Genomic DNA, 12937 nt, shown 5'->3' with positions numbered 1-12937 from the left:
TTGTTTTCCCCGAGAGTCACAAAATGTGACAAGAGCATGCTGCGTGTATCACTGAAAGCAAAATATTTTGTCATTGAGAAAACCTGGTAGAGTCTATCCATCTGTTTAGTAGCTGGCAGTGACAAATGTCTTTATTGGCCATGACAGTTATCATGGTCACCTTTTTCCTTGTTACTGTACTGAGTTGAAATGTCTTTGTTGGCAGGTAGGATTATTTGTGTTGAACGTACTGTTCTCTTATTACAAAAGCCTCTTTTGTGCTCGGCTGCTGATGCTGACCTCAGTGAGCTGCCTGGCCCTGTCAAACTCGATGAGCTGGATTCTACCACACAGGCCAATTCCATTTGTGCTGTGAGAGGTTCGTATTGGCCTTTTCTGAAATGAATGTGGTTAATTATTTGTGTTCACTTTAATCTTTCAGGTTCTCATATTGATTTCTTGCACAAACAGGGTGCAAGGATGAAAAAGCACCGTACTGCTGTAGATCATTAGGATATTTAAGTTTTTGTGCTTCTTTGTGGGCTTTGTTTGTCTTTTGCTGGCCAAATTCTGCCTGCCTGCTGCTCCCACTCACTGATGCCCCAGAATAAATGTTTGATGTGCAGGTCTGTTTGGTCATATTCCTCACCATCTTCTTTCAGAAACCTTCTGTTCACATCACCATGTTGATACTGGCAACAGTAAGGGATAACAATATTTTTCAGGCAGATGGAGAAGATATGTCAGCCAGACTCTGAATGATAGGGGTTACTGTCTAATTTTCCTGGAGCTTTGCTGCAGTGGGGCAATTTAATATTTCACCACAGTCACCAAGCTTAACTTAGCTGAGATTCGCTCACCAGCCACTTTGGATCATTGCCTTGTCTGATAGTGTAGTCCTACTGCTAACCGTGCAGAAACATTTATTGCAGTGTATTTTCTAATATTTCTGAACTGTGTAGAAACATTTCATACACAGTATCTTCTAACACTGTCCACTCAGACTTCTTAAGCACCCAATTTGCAGAATGCCTGTAGGGAAAAGTCCTTAAAAGCCAAGTAACTTTTGGCTTTTAAAGACATTTTCCCTTTTTAATCTAACTCTTACAATTCCAGCAGCCCTTGTACAAAATTCTTGACACCGTTTTACATTTACACTTCCAAGTATTCACTTGAATGTTTGAAATGATGTTTGAAATAAGAGCAAATAGTAATTACAAATTAATCCTCTCAGCTATACAGCAATACACCGAAAAGTCCGTTTTAAACCACTCAAAGCTAAACCACTAAACTTACCTTCTCTAGGGTAGAGCCACAAGTTAGCAATGCCTCCGTGATTGATATATAAGCCATCTTGAAGTGGCAAACATTGAACTCTATATAATGAAAAACAAGCACAACTACAGGCTCTCTAAGCTTTGGTCATTATGTACATCTTCCACTGATACCGTGAGGTACTTGAAAGATATTTCTGTCACTGGGTAGGAAATGCTTTTTATTTTCACTTCTGCAGTAGTTATGCTAAGAGTTCCTACTCCTCTGCCCTTACTCACTGCAACTAGGTTACACTAATAACTAGGTTACCCAAAGCACCTGTCTTCTTTCATCCCATTCACAGTGTATATAAAGCAAAAGTGCCTGTCCTTTTTTTTTCAGTAAAGCAAGGCAAAGACGTCTTTGTAATCCATGTGTAAACAAACGCTTACTTTACATATGTTAGAGGTGTAACACTTTCCCTGTTCTTTATTAAAGATGGTAGAATGACATCAGGATAAATTAATCCTACAATCTCGTCTTGCTTGATATGAAATTTGCCTGGGGTAGCTACTATCAGCATGTTTCCACACCTTTGAACCAATGTAGAATATGAAGCATCATCCTTAACCCTATGCTACTGCTATATATAGATTGCAACCTTCACTTTTTTGTGTAACTAACTAAAATTATTTAATTGTATTTAAAACATATCCACTGCTTTGGGATTTGGTAGCTAATGCTTACAGCTTACAGCTTTCTAATGAAAAGAAGTGAAAATAATAATATTAGCACTACTTTATTGGTGGGAACATGAATTTGATGGAGAAAAATTGTCTTGGTCACTCACCACCTCTGTCTCATCTATAAAAAGCTCACCAAATGGTTAATCTGACTTTCAGTGAGCAGCAGGATTGCTGTGTTCACTGTTTTTCTCTGTGTCCTCCTTTTACTTCCCTTACTGTTGGTCACCTTCGTGTGCTGTGTGCAGGCGTCCTCTCATCAAATGTTGAAAGGAGCTGCAAAGGCTTTCTTTACCCCTACTTGAAGTGTTGCTCCTTCGTGCTCTTTTGCCCTACTTGCTGCACCTCTGCCTTTCAGGGAGGTGACAGAGTATCTCACCCTTCACTAGAAAAGCTTCCTTTTAATCAGTGGAACAGCCCTTGGTGCAGATTGTCTTCATGTGTTTGTAACAGTGTTCTGCTAAATGAAGTCTTCCAGTTATACTTGGTCAAATCCTTTCTCCCCCATCAGAAGAATGGGTGACAAGCATAGCCACTGAGTTTCTCACAAATTTCATGGAGGCCTGATCACACCCACTCATGTACCTGGTAAGAACCTGTGATTGCTTTCCACAAGGCAGTTTATTCTTCTTTCCAGGATCAATCTGTGGTTCTCACCTGTGAGCTGAGGGTTAATAGATTTGTTTTCACTATTCATGCCAAAGTGATTTGTAACCTCTTTTTGCCATATAGTAGCAGTCAGTGTGACTTAAATGTTGGCAGTCCACACTGTAGAGAACTGCTCTTAATCTTAACCATGCTTATGAGCAAATTCTAGTTAGTTCATACCACGTATGCTGCGTGGGACTATTACGTGATTAATGATGTTTGCCTAGTGTATGATTCACATCCAGTGACTGAATTTTTACACTGGATATTTTTGTCTTTAAGCCCTTACTCAGGTTTCTTTTTTTCAGTTTCCCTATTTGCAGTCTGAACAAAATGGAGTCAGTTGTCTTACTTAGGGCTTTTGGACTGCATCTTTTTTCTTTCCTATCTATTAATCAGGGTAACCAACTAACAGACAACTGATTGTGTACACACCTTTTTGGTTTTTTTTTTTCCTTTTTTGGTGCATTTTAACCAGAGTGTTACTTTGAGTCCTTAGCCCTCCCTTGCATCCCTCACTCAAGATCTGTTTTTCCAGGTGTTGTCCTAATTGAGCTATTGTCAGTTTCTTCTCAGTGTTGTCAGGTACAATCCAGAAGAGTAGCGTGGAAGTGGAAAGCTAATTTTGGCTGTGTGTGTTTCCATTTAAAAGAAGGATCTTAGGAGAATGTCTAAAAGGTTTGAAAAAAACAAGCAAAATCTAAAAGATTTACAAAAATGTACAGATGATCAGCAGCTTAAAAGTCACTTTGCATGCAGGATGCAAAAGACTTGCAGGATTCTTAGATATGCTGCTGTTTAGAGTTGTATTTCTTCTCACTTCAGTGATCTCTGGTGATCTCATGAGGGAACTCCATGTTTTCATCAAAATAAACTTCTCCAGTAGGCATAATGTCAGAATGATCCTGATACATCTTCCTCAAATGGATTTGTGTTGCTTGTCACTGGCATCCTGTAGTTGCAGTATGGCACACAACTGGCAGAAAAATTCATACAGTGGCTTGGGTTGAAAAAGACCCTAAAGCCTCCCCCTGCCATGGGCAGAGCTGCACCCCACCAGCTCAGCTGCCCAGGGCCCCATCCAACCTGGCCTTGAGTGCCTCCAGGGATGGGACACCGCAGCTTCTCTGGGCAGCTGTGCCAGCGCCTCACTGCCCTCTCAGTGAAAAATTTGCTCCTGACATCAAATCTGAATCTCCCCTCTTTTAGCTTGAAACTGTTCTGCCTTGTCATGTTACTCTCTGCCATGTAAAAAGCCAATCTCCCAAGCTGAAATGTGTAGAGAGAAACAGATCTGTCAGAAAAGGGGATTTAAAAAAAAAAAAAAAGGTTGTTACAAAAAGGAAAAAAACTCAGCAAAATAATCAGTTTTTTCTTTTCCATTAGCAAGGGAGCAAGCCCGTGCTGTGGCAGGAATTGTCTATCTTGCAAATGCTGACAGAAACCCACAGTGCATCACAATTTTTTTCCTGCTACAGTCCAAGAAGTTAAATATAAGAAAAAAAAAGTGTAATCCATGTTATTTTGTTATATATACAGAAATCGGGTCATAAATGTTACATTTGAGAAGTTGCTTTCCTGATCTTCAGGCTTGCTGTCCTCTGAATTCCCAAAGGAAACGCGGGTTTGCTGTTTATGTATCCTTTCGTCCCTTCTGACAGCCCTTGTCTCAGGAGAGTCTGGAACACAGGAGATTAACAACCTGTTTTACAGACGGTGCAAATGCTCCCTGGTCTCCAGGGGCTTATTTCATTGAATCTGTTATACAACTGTGAGATTCTGTTTCAAAAAGAGCTGGAATTTTTAGTCTGTGCACCTTTTGTACTAGACTGAGGGCTTATTTTACTGTAGTTTTGGTCTTTCCGCTGTTCCACCATGTTTAGTTCGAAATGCTTGTAAGAATTTTCTCCATAAACAGTGCTAATTATTTCAGCATATCATTACCATAAAGCATAATAAACTCTTTACTGCTTCTCATAAAACTCAGAATGTTTTTCTTGCCAAAACTCGCTAGGCCCTTTGTATTAGTCCAAAGTATCTTTGGCATTCCCTTCTTAAGCACACACTTCAATCTCTGGGTCAGATCTGATCTGTCTTAAATCAGCCTAGATGAAGAATAACTCTATTATTAATGGAGTTTAACTTGCATCATTGTTTTTGAAAATGGCCGAAGTTGCTGTGAAGCCAGTAGTGTCTGTGTTTGCTAGCTTACATTTCTTATCTTGTAAATAAAAATACCATTTTCTGCAGGTACTGTTGTTGGAGTTAATGAGAGCACTGCTTTCTCCTGGCCTACATGTGACAGATGTGGCAATGGAAAGTTGGAACTGTATCCCCAGGACAGGTGAGAGTCAAGGTGCTCCGTAGAATTCCAGGTGTTCTGCAGATGTAGCCATAACAGCAATAGGTGATGAAATAATTCCTGCAGGCACAGGCTGCACTTTGTTCCTTCCTAGAACTGAGACGTAGTATTTTTATTGCTGATGAACTGATAAAACCAGCAAGGTTAGATTAATTTATTAAGAAAGATACAAGTAGATATGGAATGGTTTGAATTTGTAGCTACCACAGTTTCCAAGCTAAGTTTTTGCTTATAAAGATTTCAAATCCTACTGCATTGTAGTGTTTCTTTTAATGAACGTGCCACATAAATCACAGGCCTGATTTTAAGCTCCTTGAAAAGTATTTTTTTACCCAATATTGTTACCCTCTATGTCAGTAATTCACCACGGTTTTGTAGCAAGCTGTGATCTTTGCTGTGATTTACATAAATGTGAAAGAGATGCCTTTCAGACCAATGAAATGTACAGCCTTTCTAAAGAGGAAATTGAATAATTTTGGATGTAGAGCTGTCACAAATGTGACCTGTTACCATGTGAAAGGTTCAGCCTGCATCACACTGGTATTTTCTTGGGGAGTATCCCCTTCAGTTACTTAGCCAGCTTACTCTTGAGATACCTGGTGGGATAAAAGCTTGAGGAGGTAAGAGAGTGCTGAGTGTAAAAAGAAGGAAAGGGGCTTCTCTGTATTGGGAAAACTTAAAAAAAGCAGAAGTAAGGTGATTACAGTCCCCTTGAAATATATACCATTTTCCTAAATACAAGAGGTTTTATTGCATGTGCTCTGCTGTGTAAAACCTCCGGGGGGAAAAGATGAAAATAAAGCAAAAGTTGTCCTGCATGATACTGTCGTGCAAAAATCAAGGAGGTATCCATGTACTCATAGTAGTGTACTTCATGATCTTTTTTCTGTATTCTCAAGGACGCTTCTGCTTTGTTTGGAGAACAATGTGGCATCAACACTTATTTAAGACCATATTCCATTGAGTACTTGTGCCTGTGCTTAATTTTGTGCATATGGCTTAAGTGCGTGCGTGCTGCAAATGTTGAGTGTCTGCTCAGTGAGGGTCCAAATCAACAAATCATTTAGGCCAACTCTATATTTTTCTCTTTTTTTTTTGGCCATAACTTTTAGAAGGTTATGGGATTAATATTTTATTAAGTGAGTCGAGTGTAGATCACAGCCTCCCCACATGTTGTATGAACGTAAGAAAAGAAGATACTTTTGCTAGAAGAGTTTAGGTCCTCCATTAATGTTACTTGTGTCCACCAACAGAAGAGCTCCATTTGCTGTTATCAGCTGAAGTTTTTAACAGGGCTCTTCAACTAGAAGCCTATCAGCAAAGTGGTTAGGAAATAAGTAAGCTGTTCTTTGTTTGTTTGTGTTTTGATTTAATGATTGATAACTTTTCCATTCTTTGTGTTTTTCCATCATTATTTGCACGCTTCAGTGGACTGCTGTATTGCAGCCAGTGCTCTGAAGTTGTCATTTCACCCGTTTTGAAAATGCAGCTGGAAGTCTTCTTGAGTTGTCCATCCCAATCTCAAAGTACAGTAAAAGTAAAGGTATGACAAAAAATGAGCATCAGTGTATGGAGTGTATTGAGGCTAGATATGTGGATACATGAGTACTGTAAATGGCAGTTTTATAAAAGCTCTTTTAGAAGAAAAAAGAAAAGATGTAAGAGTATCCCATAATTTAATCTAATGCTGGACTTGTGTGTCATTGCACAGAGAATCCAGGTCCCAGATCTTGATCAAGTAGCTCAGTCATTGAGCTCAGCCTGAGGTACCCAAAAAAATAAAGCATCAGGTCCAGCAGAAGGGTTGTCTTGGGTTGGGCTCTTGGGAAGCTCCCCACAGCCTGCAAGGAACTTGTATTTTCACATTCCTATTCTAAGCATCTTTTGTGTCACCTCTCCCCTGCTTTTTTGTCCGGAGAAATAAAACTGTGCTATAATGGAATAATGTATCTTTGTTTAACGTGACTGTTTTATCTGTAAACAGAATGTTTTCCAACACCTGTAGTTTTTGTCATGATCAAAACATGTTCATTTCTTCTTTCCAGCTGCTACAAAGAACAATCTCTTCTCTCCTGATGTCTGCTGCCAATGTGGATGGGGTAGGTATAGTGGTTGTCGATGAGAGTTAAACTACATAGAGTGGCAGAGTCCTGAAGATGCTGCGAGTCAAAAGGGAAGATATTTGAATCATAGAAATGGAAGGGATGCTGGAGGTTGGCTGGATGTGGCTCTGGGCATCCTGGTCTAGAGGTTGGCGACCCTGCCCATGGCAGGGGGGTTGAAACTAGGTGATCTTTATGGTCCTTTTCAACCCAGGCCATTTTATGATTCTGTGGTTGGTGTCTGACCTGCCCCTCACACTGGGCTATTGCCAACACATGGTCAGGTCAATCATGACTTCGTCTGGCAGGGTCTTGAAGACATCCAAAGATAGAGGTCCCACCACCTTTCAGGCAGCTCTTCTCAGAACTGCACTGAAAGCAGTAGGAGGTTTCGTTAGAAATATTTTTCCTCTTCTGTTCAGCCTGGTCCGAGTGGTTTGAAGTGTGTTAGTGTGCTCCTAGCACAAACCTCCCCTTTGGCAATTGCACCTTGCACCTGCTGATGCCCTGCTATTGCATCTCAGGGGTGCTGCAGGCAGGATGTGTAGACAGCTTTAGCTTAGATGTGGATGCACAGCTACTTGCAATAGCAGTGTCCAGATATTCATAGCTACACTGGGCAGTGCCAGGCTTTAGAGTCCACGGACAGTGAAGCTACAGTCTGAGCATTCTACCTTTCCTGGCTTCTGAACCCTATAAAAACAACCAAGGCACGAACACAAAATTACTGAGGGGCAGTAATGCTACAGCAAATTGCAAAATGCATGCAAAGTAATACTTTGTAATTGGGATCTATATAAATGAAATACACATAAGCCGCCGGGATGCATGGGCTAAAGTGCAGCTTATGTAACCATGAAGTAGTTACTCCTTATTCTGGGCTATCAGAAGAACCCTGACATTTGGCACAGTGACCCAGATTTATCGCAGGTAAGTGAGGCACTGAGGGCAGGTGTGTGGCTGCCATTGGCTGCCAGCTGATCAGTAGAGAAGGAGCGGCACCTTCAGAAAGTGATTAAGTCCTGGTAGGAGCTGGAGACCCCTCTTCCCATTGCACGTGGAAGGGGGCAAGGGTCAGCTTGTCTTTTTGGTTAATCATCCTCGGTAAGTGTCTGCACTTAGGTGGTACCTATGGGGTTCACTTTGCTTCCCCACATTTATACAGCATTCTGGTAATCTGCAATTATGTGCCCCATGGTTTTAATGTGATTCTTGGACAATCCTTTAAGTGTGAGGATTCTCTGAAATTGTGTATTACTTTTCTTATACCACAGGGTGTATGTTTCATTAAGAATACATTTCCAAACGTTAGCTCTTTAAATAGCTGCAAAGTCCTTCAAAATTTTTCAGGATGTGTCTGGTTTTATTACAGGCTGACAGAATGTAACTTTTTCTATATATTAGATTCAAACAACCTCTTCTTCATGTTTCGGTTGTTATAATGCTGGTATTTAGAATCATAGAATGGCCTGGGTTGAAAAGGACCACAATGATCACCCAGTTTCAACCCCCCTGCTATGTGCAGGGTCGCCAGCCACCAGACCAGGCAGCCCAGAGCCACATCCAGCCTGGCCTTGAAACACAGCTTTGCTTTTTTTGTGGATTTGGGTTTTGTTTTGTTTTTTTTTTTCCTATCTATCTGAAGTGAAGGGATGCTTTTTTTTTTTTTTTTTTTTTTCCCGTTAGCATTTCCACCTCAAAACTGGCTGCATTTTAAAAAGCAGCACTTCTCTGTACATCAACCACAAGAAGCACCACTTCGAGTGGCTGCTGGTAGTTTTTTAAATTATTATTTGTGCTGCCAGCGCTGCTGAGGTACACGGGGGTGATGTTTTGCAGTCCCTTCCCTGGGCAATGGGGCTGGGCTCAGCCACTTCTGCCCCATGGCAACCCCGAGTGGGACCGGCACGGCCACCTGTGCCGCCGCACGGCGAGTCGGGCTGCGGGGCCGAACGGTACCTGGAACGGGTGCTGGATGTGGTTATCGCGTACGGCAAGGGTTGTTCTGATGCTGAGGAGGTCATCGGTACGCAGCGTGTGAGGTCCCGCCGGTGCAGGAAGGCTGCGTAAAGGAAGCACCGGTGGGTTTAGCGAAAGAGGTGGGTTCAGCAAAATAGGTCAAACTTACTTCCCTCCCCCTCCCCCATTACTTTAAACGATTCATTTTTAAAAGCCCGGCGGGGAGGCAGCACTTTACACGACAATGAGATGTAATTAATTAGCAGAAACCCAAAGCGCTCGCTCCTTCCATCCGTTCTGAGCACTTTCCCTTACGCCCTGTGTCTGAGAGCCGCGCATCCGGGACGATCTCACTCTCCGCGCTTCTCTCCCCGCAGAGCTACGAGGCGAGCAGCGTGCTGGGCAAGGAGCTGGGCCCGCTGCCCTGCCTCCTGCTCGGCGCCGGCGGGCGGCCCGGCTGCTCGCGGCTGGAGGAGGTGGCGCTGCTGCCCGCGGGACCCGGCGGGGCGAGCGGCTGAACGGGAGCGCGGTAATGCAGGGCGGGGGGGGAGTCGAGAAGGGAGGCCGTCAAACGGGGGGGTGTACGGAGCGCACAGAGCTCTGCTCGGCCGCCCCGGCTCTTGTGCTGAGCCGTTTGTTGTTATGGCACGTCGAACGCCTTGTTCTGGAGTTCCGAACGGTTGGGACGTTTTGTATTCTGTTATGTCAACGGCAAACACGTTACTGCCGCTTCTGCAATGAATGCCGCGGGGCAGCTCTGCCGGCGGGACCCACGGAAGCGGCTGGTTCCGAGCGGCGGTGTCGGTTACCGCCGGGTAATAAATGGCACTAAGACTTGACCAGCGCTTGTGTTGAGGTGTCCCGCATTCCGAGTCCGCGTGTTCGGGGGATGCCGCGCGTCCCTGCGGCCTGCTAACTCTAGCTCGCCCGGGGGAGCCGATATGGGGGTCGGCGTAAGAGCTCGGGCTGAGGGTGGGTTTCGTAAACGGCGAGAGCGAAGGGCAGGAGTCCCTCGGGCGGAGAGCGGCTCCGTGCGCACCCGCCACAGCGGCGTCGCGCCGCTCGCCCCGCGCCCGTTCCCTCACCTGGCCCGGGCCGGAGGGCGGCCCCGCCCGCAGCGCAGCGCAGCTCTGCCGCCGGCACAGCCCCGGCCCGCGGCCCCGCCCCGCTCCCTCGCCCCGAGCGCCGCGCCCGCCCGCAGCCGTACGGCACAGACGAGAGCGGAGCGTCTTTAAAATACTCGTTCGGTTTTATTCTTAAGAAATGCTGTAAAAATCGATATAAAAGGTCATGCTCGGTCCTCGCCGTCCTACCGCCTAGCGCACACGGGTGTTCGGATCGTTAACAGATGTACCATAGCTGCATCGGTTCGAGTAACACGTAGAAAAGACAGGGACTACCGTTACAAAAATAACTTAAGGGAGCGAACGAAAAGACGCGTAGCTTCGGTTCCTTTCGCTTCTTCGCGGCGAACGCCGCGGCCCCGCGCCCGGAGCGCCACGCACCGCCGGGTGGGCCCGGCCCGGCACCTCCGCTCCGCTCCGCTCCGCGCGGCCCTGAGGTAAGAGACGCCCGCCCCGCGGGCCGGCCTCGCCGCGCCGCTACCGGCAGTCGGAGCCCGCCGAGCCGGGCTGCAGGAAGGAGGCGGCGGGCAGCTGCTTGAAGAAGTGCCGCAGGCCGCTCAAGTCCCGGGTGAGCTGCTCGATCTTCTTGTGCAGCTTCTCGTTCTCGGCCGAGAGCTCCAGCAGCTTCTGCTGCATCTCCTGGTTGCGCCGCTTGGCCTTGTCGCGGCTCTTGCGCACGGCGATGTTGTTGCGCTCGCGGCGCTGCCGGTACTCGGGGCTGAACCTGTCCACGCACTTCTTGGCGCCGCGCTCGCGGGCGCCGGGCGGCGGGGCCGGGCGGGCGGCGGAGGCGACGGCGGCGGCGGCGGCGGGGCCGGGGGAGCGCGCGGGGCAGCCCGGCGGGGAGCAGCCGCCCGCCGGCTCGGGGGAGGTGGGCGGCGTGGGCTGCCCGCCCAGGTTCATGATGGTCTGCGCGCAGGTGGCGATCTGCGAGGGCAGCAGCGAGGACGAGAGCTCGGCGTCGCTCCACTCGGGCTCCTGCTTGAGGGCGCCGCGCGAGGAGGCGGCGGAGGAGGCGGAGGAGGGCGGCGGGGAGGAGGAGGAGGAGGCGGGGGCGGCGCGGGGCCCGGCGCCCGGCGGGGCGCTGCCGGCGGGGCCCGGCTCCCTGGCGGCGGGCGGCAGGTACTCGCCGTAGTCCCCGCCCCGCTCGGGCTTGTGGTTGCTGTTGAAGAGGTCGGCGAACAGCTCGTCGTTGCACAGCTCCAGGTTGGGCACGGCCGACATGGAGTCGATGTAGGAGCTGAAGTCGATGGCGCTCTCGTCCTCGTACATGGCCGGCGCGGCCGCGCTCAGCTCGGCCAGGTCCGCGCCGCCGCCGCCGCCCGCCGCCTCCTCGGCGCTCATGGCGCGGCCGCCCGGCTTGCAGGCGGGGCCCGGCCCGCCGCTGCCCACCTTGGCGTCGTAGAAGTTGGCGGGCTCGGGGCACCAGCTCCTATAGCATGCCGGCGAGTCCAGGCTGTAGAGGGCGGCGGCGCTCATGGGGGCTCGGGGCCGCGGGCACCACCCGCTGCTGCGCGCCGCTCGCGGCTCCACAGCTTCCGACGGGCGGAGGGGAGCGGGGCCGGGCTGCTGCCTGCGGCTGCGGAGCGCTACCGGGCTGCGGAGTGGCTCCGGACTGCTGTGCTGTGCTGCGCTGTGCTGCGCCGGGCGCTGCTCCCCGCGGGCGCGTCTCGGGACCTGGCAGTGCAGGCGGCCGCTCGGTGCCTTCTTATACGGCGGCGGCCCCGCCTCCCGTCCCAGTGACGGGCGCGGGGTGTTCCCGGCACCCCCGGGGACCCGGAGGCGGGAGCGGGTGGGGTGCGAGGCCGTGAAGGAGGAGGAGGAGGAGGGGGAGGTGGCCGGGCTCGTCCCTGCCTCTCGGGTGTGCGTGTGTGCGCGGAGGGGTGGGAAAGGGTGAGGTGCTGCCGGCCCCTGTCCGCGCGGCTCCTCCCTTGGCACCTGCACGCCGCTTCCCTCGGGCACCGCAGAGCGATGCCACCTGGCGGCCCCGGGGGGACGGAGGGAGGCGGAGGTGCCGGGTCCCCGGTTCCTGCACCCTCCCTGCGTCGCCCCGTCCCACCGGGGCCGCGACGGCTCCGCTCGGCCCCGCTCCCAGCACCCCAGCGCCCTCCCGAGGCGCGAGGCGAGCGCTCGGACGCGGAGCCCTGCGGTGCGGGCGGCCGGCGCGGCTCCGAGGTGGGAAAGGGGCACGAGCTGCCCAGGTTCGTGATGGTAAAGACCGGCTTGCCCCGGGTGCCTTCGTCCCGGCGTTCCAGCAGGTGAGGAGCCCAGCTCAGGTGGTAGTTCTCAGTGCTTCCTCCTCACGGTGTGAAGCTCGGGGGCAACTAAGCAAGTAAGTAAAAAAGTGATGCTATTTACCAAAGTAGGATTCAGGGATTCAAGGCAGGAATACAGCCACATTCTTCTGAAGTCTCAGAAGCTGTTTGCATAGAATTCTAGAGTCATTAAGGTTGGAAAAGACCTCTAAGACCATCTGGTACAACTGCCAGCCCATCCCCTGAGTGCCACATCTCTGTGTTTGTTGAACACCTCCAGAGATGCTGACTCCACCACCTCCCTGGGCAGCCTCTGCCACTGCCTCACCACTCTTTCCGAGCAGAGGTTTTTTTTTCCTCCTAATATCCCACCTGAACATCTTCTGGCACAATTTAAGGCCATTCCCTCTTGTCCTATTGCTAGTATCCTGGGATAAGAGACTGATCCCCACCTCGCTACAGACTCCGTGTAGGCGACTGTAGAGAGCAACAAGGTCTCCCCTGAACTTTC

At 49.1% G+C, this 12937-nt stretch overlaps 2 protein-coding genes across 3 annotated transcripts in view; one reads left to right on the top strand and one right to left on the bottom strand.

Annotated features, from left to right (window-relative positions):
* SPIDR (scaffold protein involved in DNA repair) overlaps positions 1 to 10089 on the top strand; it is a 198857-nt gene extending 188768 nt beyond the window's left edge. The window contains exons 16-20 of one of the 2 annotated variants that reach the window (XM_048939561.1): positions 206 to 358; positions 4875 to 4968; positions 6415 to 6529; positions 7032 to 7085; positions 9425 to 9671. In XM_048939561.1, coding sequence (XP_048795518.1) covers positions 206 to 358; positions 4875 to 4968; positions 6415 to 6529; positions 7032 to 7085; positions 9425 to 9565 — 557 coding nt within the window. In that variant the 3' untranslated portion in view covers positions 9566 to 9671. Of the gene's footprint in view, positions 1 to 205; positions 359 to 4874; positions 4969 to 6414; positions 6530 to 7031; positions 7086 to 9424 lie in introns of both variants that reach the window. The other variant, XM_048939560.1, reaches the window with a different exon arrangement.
* Positions 10090 to 10275: 186 nt separating this feature from the next.
* CEBPD (CCAAT enhancer binding protein delta) lies at positions 10276 to 11866 on the bottom strand. The gene has a single exon (XM_048938540.1). It carries the CDS (start codon positions 11648 to 11650, stop codon positions 10649 to 10651), a length of 1002 nt encoding a protein of 333 aa, XP_048794497.1. The 5' UTR covers positions 11651 to 11866; the 3' UTR covers positions 10276 to 10648.
* Between the last annotated feature and the right edge of the window lie 1071 nt (positions 11867 to 12937).

This window comes from Lagopus muta, chromosome 3 (assembly GCF_023343835.1).
Source record: "Lagopus muta isolate bLagMut1 chromosome 3, bLagMut1 primary, whole genome shotgun sequence".
Classification (NCBI taxonomy): domain Eukaryota; kingdom Metazoa; phylum Chordata; class Aves; order Galliformes; family Phasianidae; genus Lagopus; species Lagopus muta.
Note: the sequence above shows the minus strand (reverse complement) of the source record. Positions and strands in the feature narration are given on the sequence as shown.